This window comes from Megalops cyprinoides, chromosome 2 (assembly GCF_013368585.1).
Source record: "Megalops cyprinoides isolate fMegCyp1 chromosome 2, fMegCyp1.pri, whole genome shotgun sequence".
Lineage (NCBI taxonomy): Eukaryota > Metazoa > Chordata > Actinopteri > Elopiformes > Megalopidae > Megalops > Megalops cyprinoides.
The window spans coordinates 29461834-29484296 of NC_050584.1; the positions used below are offsets into that span (position 1 = coordinate 29461834).

The 22463-nt window shown below is 41.2% G+C and overlaps 2 protein-coding genes across 2 annotated transcripts; both read right to left on the reverse strand.

Moving 5' to 3' along the window:
• Positions 1–177: 177 nt before the first annotated feature.
• On the reverse strand, positions 178–4751 carry LOC118770866 (GTPase IMAP family member 8-like). Its single transcript, XM_036518626.1, has 6 exons — positions 4718–4751; positions 3543–3668; positions 2958–3401; positions 2056–2766; positions 564–1331; positions 178–341 (listed from the first exon to the last, which is right to left on the reverse strand). The coding sequence occupies exons 1-6, from the start codon at positions 4749–4751 to the stop codon at positions 178–180; spliced, it is 2247 nt and encodes a 748-aa protein (XP_036374519.1).
• An 11010-nt stretch (positions 4752–15761) lies between these two features.
• LOC118770874 (GTPase IMAP family member 8-like) lies at positions 15762–18875 on the reverse strand. Its single transcript, XM_036518638.1, has 5 exons — positions 18830–18875; positions 17769–18479; positions 16834–17547; positions 16478–16600; positions 15762–16309 (listed from the first exon to the last, which is right to left on the reverse strand). Exons 1-5 carry the CDS (start codon positions 18873–18875, stop codon positions 15762–15764), a joined length of 2142 nt encoding a protein of 713 aa, XP_036374531.1.
• Between the last annotated feature and the right edge of the window lie 3588 nt (positions 18876–22463).

Here is a 22463-nt window from a genome sequence, read left to right on the forward strand (position 1 = left end):
GGATCGCACTCGTGTGTTAAGTGTTTGTTCAAAACAGCATTGATCAGGAAAAAAAATCAAAAACAAAAAATTATACATTAACAGAATGCTTAAGAGTGCATTAGTCCAAACATTCCACTGCAGTGTAAAGCTGAACACAATGAACCTGCAGAGATGTACCAATCGGACTAGGAAGTATCACTCACAGCTCGGTGGCATAACCTCAAAGCTTTTCCTCATCTGAATTGGCAGGTTGATCTCTGTCTCTTTACCCATCATTTCCTTCATGTCTTGTACCCTCTTCTTCATCTCCTCCTTCCTCCTCTTCCATTCCTTCCCAAATTTGCTTCTTGGCAAAAATGCTGTAAGACACAAATGCACCTTCTCTATTTCTGTGTGCTGCGCATGGCTGGACACAGTGGAACTACACAACAAAACATGAGACAACTCAGTGGAGCACTGCCTTCTGTAAAGTGCTAGATTAATTTACTTTATTGAAAGACTGGTGTGGATGAAATCACAAATTCAAATGTATACACAATTTAAACTCGCAAGTTGGTTGGGTAATTGTATTGTATGCTTACTGTTTAACTTGACAGGCAGCTCTGATCCTTCAATGTCTTTCTCCAGCTCCATGAGTGACTTTCTGAACTTTGTCATGAGTTCGCCCTCTCTCTTCCTCCATTCTTCCTCAAAACACAGCCTCATTTCTTCAGCCTCTCTCCTCTTGAACTTCTCCTCCATCTTTCGGTTCACTTGACTCATGTCTGGGGAGAAGTGCTGCCCATCGTTTTCTGCCACCATCTCCTCTACCTTTTCCAGCAGCTGTTTAATCTGAGCAATGTCCTTGTTTGTGTTGTTGAAGACATGATACCTGTTTGCACATTTCTCCACAAGCTCCTGGAGGAAATACCCCTCCCTCTCAATGTGCTCCTCAATGGTTCTCTCTGCCAGTCTATCCCCATAGGAGAATAGTACCATAGTGTGTCTCCAGACATTCTCACCAAGGCACGATATGTGATCCAGCAGGGCTCTCCAGTGTCTCTCAGTATATGCTGTGTCTGCAGGGATGATCAGGAGGACAGCATGGGGTCCAGGGGGACACAGAGACATGCTTCTCGTGATCTCTTTATCCCTTTCCATGGTGCATCGTATAAGATTAGTACTCCATCCTGGTGTGTTCACAACCTTCACCTGTCTCCCTGCAACCTCAAGCTGCCTCTCCTCACACTGTGTAGTTTCACAGGTGGGGAACACCTCTCTACCCAGGATGGTGCTTCCTGTCGCATTCTTCCCACCTCCTTCCTGCCCCAGGAGGACCAGCCTCAGCTCTGGAAGACGATGGCTGGACCCTGTAAATATGACCAGAAAACAGAAGAGCTGTCTCAATAACCACAAAACAAAATGTTTTACATGACTCAAGCTTGAGAAACAGTCCTGGTAGAGGTAATGGAGTTTTCATTTACGTTATAGATAGATGATCTAGAACAAAGTATATTTCATTACATTACATTAAATTAATTTAGCAGATGCTCTTATCCAGAGCTACTTCAAGCAAAATGGAACATAAGTGTATCCATTTAAGTTGAATGAGCAACAGTGTCAGACCAGGCTAACAACACTCCTAGACCAGTGAGTGTGAGCAAAACACTATCCAAGCCTTACCCTAAGCTACCCTTTGCAACCTGACTAGACAATGGAAGTCAGGTATACTACCATATATCCGTCACTAGATCACAGAATCCAAAACATTGCAATAATACATATAAATTAAACAGCAAGTACTACAAGTAGCAGGTGATAGGGGGCAGGGATTGAAATAGATCCAGTATGCAGCCTAAAGAGGTCAGTCTTCAGTCTGCATTGGAAGATGGGCAGTGATTCTGCTGTCCTAACACCCGTGGGGAGTTCATTCCACCACAGTACAGACAGGGATTGTGTTTGAGAGGGGCGACCCCTTTGACATGGGACAGTCAGTTGCCCCATGGCTATAGAGCAGTTGCATGGTGACAGATATTAATGTTCTACATGGACTTTCAGCTGTAAAAGATAAAATTAGAAAATGGGGAAATTTACCTTGGGAGCCAGGTTGAAGTCTCTCTCTCTGTTCCTTCATCTTTTCCATCCTCTGCTTAGCCTTTTCCTTTACTTCTTTCCTCTTCTCCTCTATGGATCGTAAAACTATCTCATCCATCTCATAGTGACTTCCTCTGTTTCCTGCCACCATCTCCTCTATCTTCTGAAGGAGTTCAGTGACTTGAGTGCCATCAGCTTTGTTCCTGTTATCAAGAGCATGGTACCTGTTCCTACATTTCTCCACAAGCCACTGGAGGGCCTGCCCTTCTAACTCTATGTAATGCTCAATGGACATGGTCCTCAGCCAATCAGCTTTAGTGAACAAAACCATGGTGTGTCTCCACACCTGCCCACCTAAGAGCTGCAGGTGTTCCTCCACAGATCTCCTCTGACTCTCTGTGAATGACATAACTGTATCAATAACCAGCAAGAAGATGTGGGGTCCAGGGGGACACAGAGACACGCTGCACTGCACTTCCTGTTTGATCAGCTCTGGAGTGCTGTTTACAGAGAAGCTTCTCCACCAGCCTGGTGTGTCAACTATGGTGATTTCCATCCCATTCACTTGACCATGTTTCACAATAGACTTTAAGGTCCCTCTTGTAACATCAAACTCCTCTTTGCCCAAGATGGTGTTTCCTGTTGCACTCTTTCCAGCATTTCGGCTCCCGAGCTGAGCTACTCTGATTTCTGTCAGCTTCATCTGCATTTCTGAAAACAGAGACATAGTGTAGATTGAAGCCATAAAGAGTTTTTTTATATTAACAGATTTTTAAAATATTTTTATTAACCCATTATTTATCTTGTCTTTTAACTGAACAATATGCATGTGTAATGATCACCTAGTTGTAACAGTATGGGTAGGTATGGACAGCATCACGGCCATCCCAAAGTGCCCTTACCCTGGATGAGTGTCCTATGCTCCTCTCTTTGTTTCTTCACTTCTATCTTCCTCTTCTCTGCCTTTTCTTCCACTGCTTTCCTCTTCTCCCCCATCACCTGACGAACACTTTCTTCAACCTCATAATGACCACCACCGTTTCCTGCCACCATCTCCTCTATCTTCTCCAGCAGCTCTGGGACCTGAGTATCATCACCCCGGTTCCTGTTGTTGAAGACATGATGCCTGTTCCTGCATTTATCTACAAGCCACTGAAGGGCCTTCCCTTCTGTCTCAATGTGCTGCTCGATGGTTCTGTCCTTCAGCCAGTCCCCACAGGTGAACAGCACCATGGAGTATCTCCATACTCTGTCTCCCAGGAGCTTCAGATGTTCCACCAGTGCTGTCCTGTGGTCCTCGGTGAACGATGTGTCCAGGGGAACAATGAGGAGGAAAGTGTGGGGTCCTGGTAAGCAGTGACACACACTGTGTTTGATCTCCTCTTTATCTTTCTCTGTGGTATCCTTCAAAGAACAATAACCTTTCCACCCTGGTGTGTCGACCACAGTGACCTGTCTGCCAGCAATTTCTTTATGGCGGTTCTCACTTTGCACAGTTCTCTGTCTCCCAAAATCAAACCACTCCGTTCCCAGGATGGTGTTTCCTGCTGAACTCTTCCCACCCCATCTTCCTCCCAGCAGGACAATCCTCAGCTCTCTGCTGTGGGCCTCCTCTGTCAGGATAAAAATATGCAGTCAGAATCTCAGTTCTTACACATTTATTGAATGGACAAAAATTAAACACACATCATTGAAGAGATTGAGAAAAGATTAATTCTTTGATGCAGTCTTCCTGTTTGTTTCAAAATGGCTTTTGATGTTGAATTTTTAAAAGCTTAACAAATGCATCACTTAATTTTCCATTTCTCACAGCTCTACTTGCCATCTGAATGTTTTCAGTTCAGAAATTTTAGAAGTTTTAGAAATTCAGTATTTCATCATCAGCCAAGGAAGGTAACATTAGATAACTGTTACAAGATGACTCCTGCTTTCATCATTACATCTATGGAACAACAGGATTTTCTCAGTAGGAGTTTAAAAACGTTACACCGAATCAACTTAAACTAACAAGCCAGCAAGATTACATTTTTTCCTGGTCTCTTCATCTTACTTGTGCACAGACCAGACCTAAATCTTGATTGATAGACTACATTCTTTTATTCTTTAATTATCCAGTTAGACATCACTATTTAATTGTTTATACATTTCATAACACTTACATTTTTCATATATTTTATTTTTACAGCTTCCATCCTACTGGACCCTTTCCAGGATCACTCAGATAACTTGTGTTTTTGTAAAACTTGTATTGAATATATTGTACTTATTTTTATATTGATGTAATTCAGGGTAACTGCTTTACATGATCGATGGGGTAGCCTTACATGAACAACTAAAGAAACAAAGAGAAAAAAAAAAACAGATTTCAAACAGTTTTAGGGACCTTTAATTTTTAAAAGAGATCTTCCACAGGACAGTTGAGAGTTTTCCAATGAAGATGTATCTGTGATTTCTGATAAAGAAAACCTTCCAATCTAGAATAGTTGTCTCTAGATTGGACACATTATTTTCAGCAGACAAGCCTTTGCAGAAACCCAGTCAATAATAACATCACTGAGGTACCAGCACTGACAGCCACTTTACAGTTTGCTGCAGTGTTGTAGCTGTATCATTATAACTGTAATATCCAGCAGGTATAAATTTAGATAAAAAAGAAACTCACCGTCCTTTGGAAGTGAATCCATGGGGGTTACCATTTTTTAATCGATTTTGATGTTGTTGTTTTTCCTGCCCCCCTACCCCTTCCACCCCCTCCGGATCAATGCGTTCTTCTAAACGATTTCCTTTTTTTTTCCCTTTTTTCTACATCAATGATAAACTGATATTAAATAAGCATCCTGATTTTAGGAAACAGAATATTCATTTTCCATTCGATTAGGCTCTGCTCTTCCTCTCTCTCTCTGTTCTGTTACTGAGGGAAAAAAACATACTGCTGTCAGCTCATCTAAAAGTGAAACTTTGCTCCCTATTGGCTCCTCTGAAAAGTGTTTTGACAGAAAAGGGAATGGGGAATAATGTGACAATAAATGAGTCATGTAAAAATAAACTACATTCAAGGTAATCTCACGGTAAGCTGTCCCAAAAAACCGGTTTACTGAAAGAAGTCAGCTCTATTGTGCTTAGGCTTACCAATATTTTATGTTTGTTTCTCACACAGTGAACGTGGGCAAAGTAGTATTTAAATAGTATTGACATGGTATTTTATTATATTATACTGTAATTGTATAGTATAATATTTATATTAAAAATAATCATGGCATGTATCATCACACACAGGGTGTGGGACTGTTTGTTACTGATGGACAGACACTTTGGACCTCAAGCTTGTTGGGTCCTCAGGTATGAAGCATGGTCTATTGGTAGGGAGCAGGGCACGTAACCCAAAGGTTGCTGGTTGTAACCTGAATTATCCCAGTAAATATCTGGCTGTATAAATGGATAACATATAGGAATTGTAGCCTAAGTCACTCTGGATAAGAGTGTCTGCTAAGCAACTAAAATGTAAATGTAATGACAGGTGGTTGCAGGTTCATATCCTAGGTGGAGCATGACCCTTACCCAAGATGCTGTATAGTCCCACACAATATCCAGGTGTAAAACTACACAGTGAGCAGAAGGAAATATAAGTCTCTCTGAATACAGACGTCTGCTGTACAATCTCTGAAGTGATCTCTAAAAAAAACCTCATGATGGTGGTGAGCACTGGAATTCAGTGTATGTAGGTATGATTGATGAATGGAAAAACACGAGGACTAGAATGTAATAAAACTGGTTGGGGCTCAAAGCTTCTCAATAGCTGTCTCTTGTGTCTCACACAGGTGGCTGGGTTTGAATGCTACATCAGTTTGCATCAAGTTCAGCTTTATCACAGGGGCAGAATAAAAACGTAGGTCCTTTTGGGCAGGAGGGCACAGTGAAGCAGTGGGTTGCCTCGTTGGAATGAAGTGAAAATGGAATCGAGCTCTGTCTTTGCACTGTTTGTTTATTCTTCATGTATCCATGAGAGCTCAATCACAGTTAAAATGACACTTATAATAGCTGCAGAGATACCTGTCAGCCAAGACAAAATGTCTGTCTGGTTCCTGTCAACTCAATGTTACACAAAGTAATGCACCATTTTGGTCTTCGTATGTTATTAGTTTTTGAGAAACTAAAACATTTCATCAATTGTGAGAAAGGGTGTGCATTCCCTGCTGTCTATAACACTATCACCAACTTCATTACATGTTAAGCCTTTAGACATGAAGCCCATGGTGTTTAGATTGTACAGGCAACATCCATGTTTGAACCAGAAGTAGCCATGGTATCTACTGACAATGACCACGGTGTTCTTCTGGGTGGATGTATGCAGTAATGAAGGATGATAACACAGGTAAACACAAGTGAAGAATGGCTTTGAAAATTGAATTTGTGAAACATATCAAGATCTCTGAAAAACAAGCCTGTGTTTATCACACAGAGGTGAGCAAGTGAGGCCTGTTTACGAGTTTCTGGTTTGCGTGTGGCTTATTTTTATCAGAAGTTCATATCATATTTCTCTTCCTTGTGCTCTGTACCCTACTCTGCGCAAACAGGACACTGTATGCACTGTTAAAAAAGTCACAAATCCCGTGAACACTGTAAGGCCAGATCACACAAACAGTGAAGACTGTGAAGGAGTGAAGCTCTTTCAAACATAGTCAGATTAGTTAAATAGTTAAAACTGAGATCAAAAGATTGTCAAAACACACAAGAATTCTGTAAGTCTGAAGAAAGGCTACAGAAGCAAAGCACTGCAGTAAAATGTGATTCTGAGTGTATGTAACATATATTTTTGGTCTTTTTTGACGGTTGATTGCTCCTTCCTGCAAATGTTTTCTTGTCAACCCGATTGCTTACGGCAGGAGGAACTCAGCTTATTGTACACCTTCTCCTAGTTCTGCGCAAACTGCCCTATGAAACTTGTTAGGAAACTTGTCGGACCGGTTTCCTGAGGAGCAAACAACAAGTGTGTATAGTGGCAGGCACTATTTTTTTTTTTTTTGTATATGTTTTTCCTCAGAAGCAGAATGGAAAGGATGATGGAAGAGAAGAGACCATACAAAGAGAGATGACAACTTCTGTTTTGTAAACCATGAGCAGATGGTTTAACATCAGAAGCTAATTTATACAGAATCAATGACCAGCGTCATCAACCACTTTGGACACATAAAGGGAAAAAAAAAGAAATCTGTCAGAGGGTCACACAGAGCCGGAAAGGAGAGAGGCAACGAGATCAGAACAGAAATGGCAACTGACGATCCTGTCCTGAAACATGGTGAGGTCTCGCAAAGTTTTCACCTGTGTTACACTAAAACAGCTACAACATTACAACATTAGGCTATCATCAATATTGGCCCTAAAATTAAACTCAATGAGTTTCAGTAAACAAATGAGGGTACAAATTTAATGCTGAATATATGCAGTCTAGATCCTCTCCAATGTCTATGAAAGTTGACTCCTGTAGTCTGAGGACATGTGTGTGTGTGTGCATGTGTGTGTGTGTGTGTGTGTTTGTGTGCAATTAATACAAGTCCACAGTCTGGACACATTGTCGCCTTTTAAAATCAATTCTACGTTAAAAAATACATATAAATCTGTATGTTTTTAAATAAAGCTCCTCATATGTTGATATGATTATTTATATAATGCTTTTATGGATTTTATTTTTCTGAGACTGTTTATGAGTGTGTTTTGTGACAGAGAGTTACTATATGACTTGTTATCTAGGGTGTTCATAGAAGCTGTGAATTTTAGTCCCCTTTAATCCTTAAATGTAATCACTTGTGCTTCTCACACTGTGGTTTAAATCTTCCTTGTACTGTAGGTCTCTACTATAGATTTCTATTCTGCTATGACTTGCTCACAAGTGCATGCTTGCATGATATGCACAGCAAGTGGTACACAGAGAAGTGTAAATTCTCCTGTGTTATTCTTTCTCCCCAGGTTTCTCTCCATTTATGTGAATTCAAATGGACAGGTAGTGAAGCACTTGCAAGTGTATTTTTGGATTGCCAAAAGCAAGTAGTAAAAAAATATAGATCTGGTCTCAATATTTACCCAGAAGGGGAGGATATTGAATTGTCCGGTGGGACACAAATGGATAAAAGCTCTGACTCAAAGCAATCCCCTGAAAGAGTCTATAACTTCTACATGCATCTCTCTACCTGAGAGGCCAGTGGAGACCCGATCAGCAGCAATGGCAATATCTTTCAACGTAGCAAGTGAGATAGTATACAGCCTGCTGTAAAGGAAACAGTAACCTGGGCGGCAGTGTAGCATAGTGGTTAAGGAGCAGGACTCGTAACCGAAAGGTTGCCGGTTCGATCCCCGCTGGGACACTGCTGCTGTACCCTTGGGCAAGGTACTTAACCCACAGTTGCCTCAGTAAATATCCAGCTGTATAAATGGATAACATTGTAAAGATCTGTAACCTATGTAAGTCACTTTGGATAAAAGCGTCTGCTAAATGTAACCTTCATGCTACATTATTATTTTAATTCATATAAACTACATGACACTGACATGCGGCTCAGCGAGAGTAATATCCCAACAAGTGTGTTGTATTGCTGCATCCAGGAAGACTGACACACACATGCATTTAGATCTGTTCTGTGACACAAAGAGCTGCTTCTTACTAGTTTGTCCACAGTAGACAGATTTAAAGACAGCGTTGGCAACTAGATACTCCAATGGATATTGCACTAGGATTCGGGGTGAGAACAGGTGACACATCCAGATCTAATTCTGTTTCAGAGTCCTTAGCCCCTTTCTGAAAATGCAGGGCCATCACAAAGAGCCAGCCAAGACATGAATTTTGATGTACAGTAGATCTTGAGCGCTTAGTACTAGATTTTCATTCTGCTGCAATTTCTTTACACTATAGGGGCACTATTAAAATGTTTGTTTAATGATACATTTTCTTTCTCCTGGTAGCATCAACAACCACAAAGCTTTTGGTCTTCAAGCAATTTCCTAAAACACTCTTTTGAATCTATGTATATTCCCTGTTAGCTCCTACACTATGATTTGCTGGTTGCTCAGTAACAGCATGTTGCAGGAGTCATTTCAGTGATGACTTTTTCACAAAAGAGAGATGCTCTCATCTATAGTCATCATAGTGTTTTCCCTCTGGATGCAGTATATGTATAAAGGCTTTGTGCACTGTAATATTGTTTGTTTATTTTTGTACATACATTTCACAGAGCTTCCACAGTTGGTTGCTTTGTAGAAGGCTCATCTCCTTTATAATAAAAAATTGTACCTGCAACTGCACATTTGATACCCTCTTCTCACCTATCCTGAAAACAAGTTTATTAAAGAGGTAGTCAGCAGTTCACTGTTTTTTCCGTTTGTCACATGACTTATATGTATGAAATATGTATGAGAACAGGCTAAAATGACTGTCAATCATACCAGACTAACAGATGACACTGCTTTGTGTTTCCTGTGTTTGATATATATAGTACTATATTTCATTGTACATTTCAATACACATTTAAATTGTATCTTTAGAATAAAATATATTCACATGAAATTACAAAACATTTGTCCACTAAAATGTCTTTATTAAGTTATCAGAGCATACAGCCCAGCTTTATCCAATCAATTATTCCAATCTGTTTAATTAATTGGCTCCTTACAGGCATGCTGCCATCGTAGGACGCACACTGGTGAGGAAATGCACTATTTATTTTCTGATATCTTTCTAGCTGCTGTGTTGCAATCCACTGAGATGGGTCAATGTAGGTTCTAAATTGAAATAGTCAGTTACATAAAGCCTTCACAAGTGAGCTTCACAGCTGCTGAGCTGCTGGATAGTGAGTTTGCCGTGGGCTCACAGATGATCTGGTGAAAAGCATTTTGGGTTTGTCTCAGATAAGTTTTGACTCAGTCAGGTAAGGTTTTTTTTCTGTTCAGACTCGGTCAAGACTGCAGGTAAAAGATTAAATAGGAAAAACAATGTTCACTGAGATGATCACCCTGCTCCTTCCTCGGTACTAGGGAGGATGTTGCGTGAAAACAGGCCTTCACACTGTTCATAGTCATCCATTGTTGTTGCTATCTATGCCAACAACCATTACGGCTTAACGACCCAGGAATCCCACGGCACACACCACAACACAGAGACCAGGTTAGGATAAAATGGATCTTTATTACAAATTCATAAGGCGTGTTTCCATTGGAACTGGGCCGGGGTAGTTTCACGAGGCCGGGGCCGGCGCATGTCTCCATTGCCCAGGGCCGGCCCGCAACGAGAGTTTTCAGGAACCTTCACGGGGCTGAGGCAAGACCCTGCGTTGGGGTAGGTACTTCGCGCGGCCCCGAAAAAGTGCTGAGTGGGGCGTGGTGTTGACTCAACACTGATTGGATATGCTGTAGGCGGGTGATGACGTTAACACAACAAGACGTTGAGAAGTGCCATTTTTAAATCTCACCAGAAGCGAGTAGCAGCGGTTGATGTCGCATTGAAACTATTGCAAAACAATTATGTTGCAATTGAAACTGTCAAAGAATGATTACGTCAATACCAAAGGCCAGTGGGTCCTACCGGGGTCTTTACTCTCCTAATGGAGACACAACGGCTGAAAGAACTGAGGAGGGGGTCGGCCCTGTAAACGGCCTGGCCCCGTAAAACTACCCCGGCCCTGTTCCAATGGAAACACGCCTATACACACCACTCAGACGAGGGTAGCCAGAGGTGAGCAGCTGGCACTCAGTAGCTCTGGTCCAACCAGGGTCTATAAATCAGTATAACCCCAAACCACACCACTCCAGATCAAAGAGAGTACTCCAAGAATAGGACAAATCATGCAGTTATTCACAAAAGCCATGTATTCCCCTTACACAGCACACAACCTCCACAAGGTACAATTCAAGCTTGACCAATCTGCAGTGCAGTAATATTATTCAGTCAATTACTCACACTTGTCCACGCTCATCCCCTTAAGTGGATAATCATTTGGAGGGCCTGATTTAACACAAACAGAATGTAAGAAACACAGGACAACCACAGCACAGCCCACAACAAAGCCTATCCAAATCACAAGCAGGACAATAAAAAAATGTTGTACACCACCAGACATCGTCCCCACACCACATCTACAGTTAGATCATTCCTGGTTGTCCGAGCCCATTTTATGTATTTAGGTTATTTTTCCGCACTCTAGGCTGGTAAGCTTGATGTGAAAGCTAGGGAACCCATCAGGTTCCTCTAGGGTGAAGTGTTTCCCAGGTGACATGAATATGACAGACACACATGATGACTTTTGACCAACAAGTGCCATCAAACTACAGATAACCTTCCAGAGAATTGTCTCCATCAGCCATGCTCACAGAAGGTATAGTAAACCTTACACTATGCACGCTAAAACACTTGCACACACCTGTACGCATCCACATGCAAGCTCACAAACACACACACACACACACACAACCACACATCCTCCACACACATTATTTGGAAAATATCACCTTTTTAGTTTCCATATTTATACATGTGCTACTTAGCATAAATGCTAATTTAAATTTAAGGCACTTTATGCTCTTAAAAACTGATCTTGGATCACCATACAAACATCACACTTAATGGTTGGGGTTATTATTGGGGTGGGAGAGTTGATCTTAGGTATGTTGTCAGAGGCGGGCCCCCAGGAGTGCAATTTTGCAGCTCTGCATAGAGTGTAGTGTCATTCATGGGCCTGACATGAAATGTGTTGGTGTTTCTACCAATAAGTTTTTATTTTAGTCTACTAAAGCCCTCTGTGTGCAGTTGCACTTTGCCGAAAGGTATATAGACAAGGAAACTGCAGACATCTGGTAGGCTGTTTCATTTTTTCATATTTTAATCTGCTGTATAGTTCTACATAGTTTTATCACAATATAATAACCCAATTTATTTTATTTTAAACACCATAGTATACAATATTCTTTTTCATCATATAACATGCTGAGACAGTTTGAAATTTTGAAAGTGTAGGTGGTGACTATGACAGAAGGGAGAGTTTTCCCCATTTATGTTTGTGGTGTATTTCATTTATACAATTTCATGATCTAACAGCAATATAAAACTATGATAAGGGTGACATAAGCTGACCATTCAGTTTCATAACTCAACGTGGAGGAAGTAGTTAAATCGCATAGCCACTTAAGGCCAGTTGCGTTACTAGCATGTCATCCTGGGGTGGGCAACTATATCCAATATGAAAAGAGCCACAGCTCAAAAACCTCTCTTTCTGCCTGTACAACACAGGTTACTTTTCATTCAGAAATACTCCGATAAAAGCTGTAAGCCCACATATACAACAGTAAATGCAACTACAGTCGTGCTATTCCCACATAACAAAAAATATTACAATTGCTGATTATTTCCATTTATACTGTAGTTGCAGTTATTAATGTGATAGACACAAAATTTACAGAAATGTAGGATCAGAGTGCAGTACTAGCAAACTTAATACAGAATTACAGGCTGTCATTTTCAAGCCTAGTAAGACAAGAATATCACTCGTAAGATAGCCTTGTGTTTTCTTTTGAAACACTGAAAAAAAGAAATCTGAAAATAAAACAAATTCTCAACTGGTGTAGTCTATAGGCTCCTAAAGCAAAGATATATAACACAAAAAGAAACTTTCTCCCTCTCCCCGACTGCTATGACCACAGAAAGCAAGTTCGTTTACCGCGAGAAACTCGCCAATGATTTTAACGTAATATTTGCATTTTTCGACCTGACTTTGCCCTAGCAGATGTGCGACACTTTCACCAGTATCCATGTCTGTGCTGATATTCTTGCCAAGCAGACATAGCCCACACATGGCAGACACTGGACACATGATTTTGGAAGCCACTGTCTTGGTCAAGGGTACGTTTCCTATTTGTGAAGCAAATTTGGTGAATATGTCCTCCTTATCACTGGCACCAAACCTATGACACGGAAAACAGAAAACTGCATCATGCTGTGCTGAATACTCCAGCCATGATCAAGACTGGTACCAGCTCGCGCTAAAGTATCTTGTCTTCTGGCAAAACATACGTGTAGGGGAACTTGCCAAAATTGGCTCGGAAGGTTTATCACTATGTAAGTCTCAGTCTTTGACAGTGGAAGCATTCAGGGCTGGCAGGTCGTGTATTTTTAATGTCGGGTGCTGCTGACACTGAAGCAGGGATAGATCGGCAGAAACAGCAATGGTCTGTGGTCTTGGTAGACCATTTTTGAATAAGCCATCTATTTATGCATTCTTAAAACTCAAGAAACTTAACTGCCCAAGTAAGTTTGCAAGGTTACTTTAAAACAAACCAGCAAGGAACTATAGTGACTCAACACTGGTTAACGTTAACATTGGTCAAGAAAGCGTTAGCTGTAGCTATAGGCCATAACATAATAGAAATGACACTAAACCCCAGTCAACACTACGAATGAGAGGGAAAAAAATGGATAACAAAACAAAAGTTTTATGAACAATTCAAACGTTTTCTTTTGGGCAAAAGTAGCCTATGCAAAACATTGGTGACTCACACAAGAACCGGCCGGGAGCATTTTCCTGTTTGAATGAAAGCGCTCTGACGCAAGGTTTTGAGTGTTGAAAGTTCTCGACCGCCCCTCTTCCATTATGTCACACATTTAAAATAACCAATGATTCATTGGAGAAATATAAAAGCAAAGAAAAGCCATAAACTATATAAATAAAGATAAACCTTTAATTTAACCGATTTTTCATAAGGTGGGCAAACGAGCCTTTTGGGTGGGCAATGCCCACCCCAGCCCACCCGTAGACACGCCCCTGCTTAAAGCTAGATCTTTCATAGACTAATAGACTCACTGAGAACTTTATGTAAATAATCTCATTTATCACTGAATATGAACCCAGTAGTAACAAAATCATACACATAAAGCTAGTAGGACTCTTCATTAAGAACTACATGGGTTAGAACACAGAAGGAAGAAGATATCTATACCCCAACAAGAGTCCATGGGGAAGGGGAAATAGGGAGTAAGTCTATGTGCTTCTGCTAAACCAGAATGCCATTCTTCCCCACCCAACTTCACTGAATCCCAGGAGGCAATGCTGCAATGATCATCTCAGATGCTCTCATCCTCCAGTTCTGTGCAAAAAGGCTAAGAGCCCAAGTAAGAGTGAACTCCAGAGTCCGCCTCACTTAATGCTGTTGAAGTCTCACACCCGCCCTGTTCTTCACTGTCTCCAGAGAATTGGTCTCCACTCACTGTTAAAGGGCACAGCAACAGGTTTGGTTACCACTGATAACTGCATACTATTTCTATACAGATTTTTCCTGTGGTTGTCTTACACAATGTGGCATTTGTAAAATGTTCAGTGCTTAAGTGGATTGCACCATTGTTTTAAGTCTTAAATTTCCAGAAGAAAAGATGAGCGTCAATCAGAAAAATACAAGTAATACATTCAGAAAATAATTGATGATATCTGCACTCACTGTTTTTTTTTTCTTGAAAGGCAAGCCTAAAAGATTGACACATTTCAGCACACTGACACATTTCAGCACACTTCACAGATATCTGAAGCCTAAAACATCACCACAGCTGTACACTTTAATTAACTGCAACTGTCAATTTTCTGCCAGGAGTTCATGGCTAATTTTAACAACCAAAGCTTAGAACAGAGGGACTTCTAATGTGCAGCTTCTCTCTAAATTATTATGTACACCTGTGGAGATGTTTTAGTTTGGTGTAAACACAGCAGCACATATTCTGATGAATGCAGAGTGTCTGCTGTAAATCAACATATAGAAATTTGATACTGTTTATAGAAGTGTCATCTTGATCATGAATTAAATAATAATTAAACTGTAGCAGACCCACTAAGTGCTATCTATGTGACCAATAAAAAGTCTCACTCACGATTGGGTAGACCATAGTCATAGCTGCCACTCCTGTGAATCAGTGGCTTTATCCTCAAGGCCTCTTTATTCAGTCCTTCCATTGTCTCTCGTAGCCTCTTCTTTATGTGCTCATTCCTCCTTATCCACTCGGTCTCATTTTTTTTTTGTGGTGATAACACTGTAAGACATCCATAACCACACATTTCTGTGTGCTGCACATGGTTTGACATGATGCTACTACACAACAGAACTTGAGACAACAACAGGACAGGAATTTCAGAGCAGCTGATTCTACTCTTGGTTCTGGAAGACCCTGGTAACTGGAGGAATTGCTCCCAAAGATTGCTGCCTTGACTGAAATAACGTATAAGACATTTAAAAAAATCTGACTCAAGATTTTATCAGATTTATACCAGTGACCAGCCATTGCTGCTGGTCACTGGCACTAGAGGGACAGCATTGTAGGATTCATCTGTTCACTGTCCGTTCTGTGGAGCCGGGGTTTTGACTATTGCTGTTGTGCAATTCGATTTTAAATAAAAATATACTGAACTGAACAAACCACCGCTGCGGCTCCGGTGGCTGTTAGAGTCCAAAGGACAGTGCGGAGTGAGGAGATCCCCAGACTCAGTAAGTTCACCCCTGCTGCCTTACACTGTGAGGCCTGCCTCATGCCACTTTTTTTGGGTTGTTTTTTTCTGCACACTCACAACACACAATCAGGTTTGACTAGCTTTTCCTTTTACAGCCATATTCAGTGTTCTTATTGAGGCAGGAAAACTAGTCATATCAATATAGAGTACATAAAAAGTTTGTATATTTATTTATTTGACTTATACATACTGATACTCACAGGTGGGTGAGGTAAATACATGCCTGCTCTTGGGATCGACAGGCGGTCCAGAATTTATCTCTTCCTCCAGCTCCATCAAGGACTTTCTGAACCTCTCCATGAGTGGTTTTATGACTTGCTTCATGAGTTCATCCTCTCTCCTCCTCCATTCCTCCTCAAAACGTAGCCTCATTTCTTCAGCTTCTCTACCCTTGAACTTCTCCTGCAGGATTTTTTCCACTTGACTCCTGTCCGGGGAGAAGTGCTGCCCATCGTTTTCTGCCACCATCTCCTCTACCGTCTCCAGAAGCTGTTTAACCTGAGTGCCATCACCCCTGATCTTACTGTTGGAGACGTGATACCTGTTCCCACATTTATCTACAAGCCGCTGGAGGAACCACCCTTCCCTCTCAATGTGCTCCTCAATGTTTGTGTCTCGTAGTCTTTCTCCGTATGAGAACAGCACTATAGTGTGTCTCCAGACATTCTCTCCGAGGCATGATATGTGATCCTGCAGGGCTCTCCAGTGTCTCTCAGTATATGCTGTGTCTGCAGGGACGACCAGGAGGAGAGCGTGGGGTCCAGGGGGACACAGAGACATGCTTCTCGTGATCTCTTTATCTCTCTCCATGGTGCACTCTGTATGATTACTCCTCCAGCCTGGTGTGTTCACGACCATCACTTGTCTCCCTGCTACCTCACAGTGCCTTTTCTCACACTGTGTAGTTTCACAGGTGGGGAACACCTCTCTACCCAGAAGGGTGCCTCCTGCCACATTTTTCCCAGCTCCCTCCTGCCCCAGCAGTACCAGCCTCACCTCTGGGAGATGGTAGTTTAACCCTGCAATGGAGACCGTAACACATTTCAGCTGTCTTAACAAATAGAAAGGAAAATATTATTATGGGTGGTTTTGATCAGTAAGATGAATGCCTCATAATCAGCACTTCTCTGTTAAGATTATAGATAAAAGATCTAGAACCTATTATATTTCAAGACCTGTGTAATATGTGGACCTTCACCACACAGCTCTGGAAATTCAGGAAAAAGGAAATTGAGGAAACAGGAAAACTCACCCTTGAGGCCAGTTTGGAGTCTCTCTCTCTGTTCCTTCATCCTTTTCAACCTTTGCTTGGCCTTTTCCTCTACTTCCTTCCTCTTCTGCTCTATGGTCTGTAAAATTGTCTCATCCACTTCATAGTGACATCCTCTATTCCCTGCTACCATCTCCTCTATCTTCTGCAGCAGCTCCTTGACCTCGGTGGATTGTTCTCCTCTGTTCTTATTAGTGAGAGTGTGGTACCTGTTCCCACATTTCTCCACAAGCTCCTGGAGGGCCTGCCCTTCTCCCTCTATGTACTGCTCAATTGACGTGGTTCCCAGACAATCAGCTTTAGTGAACAAAACCATGGTGTGTCTCCACACGTGCCCACCAAGGAGCTCCAGGTGTTCCTCTAAAGCTCTCCTCTGCCTCTCAGTGAACAACACATCTGTATCAATGACCAGGAGGAAAACGTGGGGTCCAGGGGGACACAGAAACACACTGCACTGCACTTCCTGTTTGATCATCTCTGGAGAATCTTTTATGAAGTAATGCCTCCACCAGCCTGGTGTGTCAACCACAGAGACCGCTGTCCCATTCACTTGACCATGTTTCACTACAGATTTTGAGGTCCCTCTTATTACATCAAACTCCTCGCTGCCTAAGATGGTGTTTCCTGTTGCACTCTTTCCAGCGTTTTGGCTGCCGAGCAGAACTGCTCTGACTTCTATCAGTTGGACCTGCACTTCTGAGAAGAGAGGGAAAATGGGTGAAATTTAGTTCAGAAAGGTAGCTGTGAGAAAGTCTGGACTGATTTTCTCATTTGCTGACATACTTCAAGTATCTCATGTTTTCTGAAGAGCTTGTCTTTTTACTTGACCAGCTAGCTATGCTTGGGTCATGATTTATTGCTTTTAATAATTATGGGTAAATAAGGACAGCATCACAGCCATGCCAAAGTGCTCTTACCTTGAACGAGTGTCCTAAGTTCCTCTCTTTGTTTCTCCACCTCTATCATCCTCTTCTTTGCCTTTTCTTCCACTACTTTCTTCTTTTCTCTCATTGCCTGACGAACACTTCTTTCAACATCATAATGACCACCACTGTTTCCTGCCACCATCTCCTCTATCTTCTCCAGCAGCTCTCTGACCTGAGTGTCATCATCCCGGTTCCTGTTGTTGAAGACATGATACCTGTTCATGCATTTATCTACAAGCCACTGGAGGGCCTTCCCTTCTGTCTCAATGTGCTGCTTGATGGTTCTGTCCTTCAGCCAGTCCCCACAGGTGAACAGCACCATGGAGTATCTCCATACTCTGTCACCTAGGAGCTTCAGATGTTCCACCAGTGCTGTCCTGTGGTCCTCGGTGAACAGGGTGTCCAGCGGAACAATGAGGAGGAAAGCGTGGGGTCCTGGTAAGCAGTAACACACACTGCTCTTAATCTCCTCTTTATCTTTCTCTGTGGTATCCTTCAAAGAGAAATAACCTCTCCACCCTGGTGTGTCGACCACAGTAACCAACCTCCCAGCAACTTGGCTGTGCTGGTTCTCACTCTTTACAGTCCTCTGTCTCCCAGACTTGAACCATATCCTTCCCATGATGGTGTTTCCTGCTGAACTCTTCCCACCCCATCTTCCTCCCAGCAGGACAATCCTCAGCTCTCTGCTGTGGGCCTCCTCTGTCAGGAGAGAAAAACATATCCACTCAGAATCTGAGTTCAGATCTGAATCTGTGGTAAGTTTCCAGGTCTACAAGGAACCTGGGAGTAGTGATTGATGACCAGCTAAAATTTACTGACCACATTGCGATGACTGCCAGATCACGTGCTGTACAACATCATGAAAATCAGGTCCTACCTATCTGAGTATGCTGTCCAGCTCCTTGTCCAAGATCTGGTCATCTCAAGACAGGACTACTGTAATGCTTTCTTGGCCGGCCTACCTGCATGCACTATTAAACCTCTGCAATTGATACAGAATGTGGCTGTATGTCTGGTTTTCAACTAACCAAAAAGAGCTCACATTAGACCTCTCTTGGTCTCGCTCCGCTGGCTCTCTGTAGCAGCCCGCATCATGTTCAAGGCCTTGATACTTGCATACAGGGTGACCAACAAAATTGCACCTACCTACCTGAACTCACTGCTGCAACCGTATGTTCCCTCCCAACCGCTACACTCTGCTACCGAGCAGCATCTGGTGGACCCGTCACATGGTGTAAAATCACTATACAGGACTTTCTCCTTGTCCCCCTATGAACTTCCACACTTCATCCGTTCTGTCTTCAAGAAACATCGGAAGACACAGCTCTTTTGCTCTCACCTGAGCACCCCCTAAAGGAACTTCTCATGTCTCAAACTGTCTCCTACTAAACTATAAAATTAAATTAAAAAAAGTAATTTTTAATGGTTTAATGCACTTGTTATCTTTACCTGCTAGTTTGTACCTTGCCTGGCCAACCATTGAAACCTGGTCATGCAGTGCTTCTAATATCGTAACTCCGTATGGCTTTTGCTTGTGTTGCACTGTACCTCATTTGTAAGTCACTTTGGATAAAAGCATCTGCCAAATGAATAAATGTAAATGTAGTTTTCATTTGTTTCCAACACACACACACACACACACGCACACAGACACCCAGACACACATACACACACACACACCCACACAGTGCCCTATTTATATCCATTATTAAGCAGGAAGAACACGAAAAACATGTCTTTACAGAACCTTTTATAATCATAATAAATTTTAAATGATGAACTGCATAGTGTTGCATTTCAAAGAGTCATATTCTTCACAAATCATAATTTTATTCTAGAAAACACAACGAAACTTGAAACACACATTTATTGAATGAACAATTATTAAGCATACATTAAGGCTCACATTTCAGTCAGAGCCAATCTGAATTTTTAGAATTTGACATGTCATCATTTGCCAATGAAAGTCACATTAGGTTAGTGTTTGGAAGCCTTTGTGATGAATGAAGGGAGAAGTGAGACTCTTTATTTAGTGTAACTGACAAACTGATGAACTGGTTTTTGATAATGTGAACAACATGCATTTACTTTTAAAAAGCAATATCACTGTTTTTATTTGTTCCTTTGATTTATGGACTTATTACCAAATATGACACTTTTAGTTACAGTTGTGTAAAAATGTAAAAATAAAAGTGTAAAACTTTAATTATAAAACAGGTTTATCCTCATAGGCTTTGTTAACCAGGATGCTTACTTGTATTTAAATAGAAAAATATTTACACATCATAAATATCTTATGCACATTTTGTTTACCCACATATCTACCTTTTCAAAAATATTTTTAATTCAACTGGGTTCAGAAATGTAACCCCTGCTTACAACATTGCATTTATGGGACAACAGGATTTTCTCTGCAATAGTTCATGTAGCGTAAAATAAAGTTACACTGATTCAAGCTTTACTCAGGTTGAATCAGTGTAACTTTTTTTTACGCTGCATGAACCGGCTCAATCACAATTTTTTCCTGGTCCCTTTATCTTTGCGCTACGCAACACATAATACTGTGCTGAAGCAAACCTAAACCTATCTCACCTTTCACATCAGTTGATGGACTTTGTTATTTCAGTAGTTAATTATTGAGGTAGTTACTGTAATATCTTCAGATGGAAGATTTCAATATTTACTAGTCAAATGTAGATGTATTCTTGTATTTGTGAGATATGATAAAGACAGCCTTCGCTGTGGTTTGAAGAGATTATTTTCAGTAGACAAAAGTTTACAAAAATTCAGTCAGAAATGACTGCATTGGCAGTCACCTTACTGTTTGCTGTAATGTTACAGCTGTTTATTATAACTACTATTTCCAGCAGGTTAAAACTTACCACCTTTCAGGAGTGATCCGTCACTTGCCATTTATTTTCTCCTTTCTGGCTCAAAATGGTCATCTAAAGGACTTTCCTCTATTTCCCTGACTGTGTCCAAACAGGTTGCTGACACTAGTCTTTGTTAAGCATCTACAGTTTCAGAAACAGAATATTCATTTCTACTTCATCGGGCTCTGCTCTTCTAACTTCTCTCTGCTCTGCTGCTGAGGTAAAAAAAAGAGAGAGAAAAAAAGAATGTATTCTAAGCAGTTCAGCTGAAACAGAAACCTTGCTCTGTATTGGCTCTGCTTGGCTTTTTTTTTGTTAATGGAGCAAGTTGCAGAAAACAAAGACGAGTGGCACAACAGATGATTCCTGTAAAAATATGACAAAGTCAACGCCCAAGCATGTCTTGTTGCAAGCATTTTCTGAGAATTCCAAATGGCATGTTGCCAGCCATAAGAACAAGCACATGATGCATAAACGTGTCACATGTACAAAAAAATCTTGTTTTAATAACATATTGTCATTTAATTTCACACTGGTCAATGACATATGGCAGGTGTAATATTATTAATATTATTAATATTATGTGTTATATTTGAAATATGAGCACTTTCACAGACAGCACAAGAGTTACTTTGTGTTACTTTGTCTTTAGATCAAAAGCCTTGATTGCACAGGTCAGTGATAGTGTGGTCTGTGTAATAGTACTAAATATATTTGTGGCACATGTTATCAGACATGGGCTGGTATGGTGCAGGGTGTTTCCTTACTGGTAGGTGAAGGCTTTAGTTTTTGGGCTTCAATTTGGTTGGGGCCTCAGGTTTTGAAAGGGGCTGTTCACTTTAGGTTTCAGAGACACATTTTGGAGTGGGTGATTTCTTGCTGACCAGCAGTGTGACCCTGGACTGGTGGTTGCAGCTTCATATCCCAGGTGGGGCACTGCCATTTTACCCTTACCCAAGGTACTGTATATTCATTCTCAATATCCAGGTGTAAAACTACAAAGGAGCAAGAGGTATTATCAGTCTCTCTGGTGTCTGCTGTATAAATGAACTATCTCTTTAAAAAAGTTCACAAGGTGAGTGCCAGCACTTGGCATATGATGCATGTCAAAACACAAGAAAAAATGTAATCGAACTGGTTGGAGCTCAAAGCTTTGCAGCAACTTTTAGCAAGTTTTATTTCCTGTGTCTCACACTCATTAAGTAAAGCAAGTTGGCTGCTCTGTTAAGATTGCCAGGGTCTGGTGTTCAAATCTACCTCTGACTACATAGAATCTGTTCAAAAACACAAAATGCAGAGATGATGTCTATAGGTACTGAGAAAGATTTGCAAATGTACTGAAATCAAAATTAAACTAAATTACAGTATCTAAAAAGACCTGGGCTGCCTAAGGTCAAGCATCATTCCAAAGCAAACCTACTCAATGTTTCTTAAATTACTTTGTGTAAATTTGCTGTTTTTTTTGTCTTGCTGTGTGTGTGTTTGTGTGTGTGTGTGTGTGGGTGATGGATTATTTTTAGGAAGTTGTTTGTACCAACTCATACCAGCTCACGTTCCTCTTGCTTTGCTCTGTAAAAAATCGAGCTACCAGTGAGACAGGTTTTTCATTTGCATGCCTTTTCATAGGTCACAAATCTCCCATATCTCACCCATTCTTATCTCCCCTGACTTCCTGCTGTGAACACTTTGTTGTGCATGTCATGTTTATCAAGCTCGCACTTTCAATGTCCACACTGTATTTGGTAACGACGCTTGATATGGCTAGTGGTGTCCTGTTCGTTCAAATTTTCATGCCACTTTATTAGACACA

Bases quoted from the DNA above. Each gene is read 5' to 3' on its own strand.
- LOC118770866 (XM_036518626.1), bottom strand. From the start codon at position 4,751: ATGGTAACCCCCATGGATTCACTTCCAAAGGACG. The intron at 3,402-3,542 runs GTGAGAACCGCC...ACTGCTTACCAG, and splicing joins GAGACAGAGAACTGTGCAAA to GACCCCACACTTTCCTCCTC. The intron at 1,332-2,055 runs GTAAATTTCCCC...TCATATTTACAG, and splicing joins ACTTCAACCTGGCTCCCAAG to GGTCCAGCCATCGTCTTCCA.
- LOC118770874 (XM_036518638.1), bottom strand. From the start codon at position 18,875: ATGATGCGGGCTGCTACAGAGAGCCAGCGGAGCGAGACCAAGAGAG. The intron at 18,480-18,829 runs GTCTAATGTGAG...CTCTCCTGACAG, and splicing joins GCGGAGCGAGACCAAGAGAG to AGGAGGCCCACAGCAGAGAG. The intron at 16,310-16,477 runs GTGAGAAAAGGC...TCGTCCCTGCAG, and splicing joins CACCTGTGAAACTACACAGT to ACACAGCATATACTGAGAGA.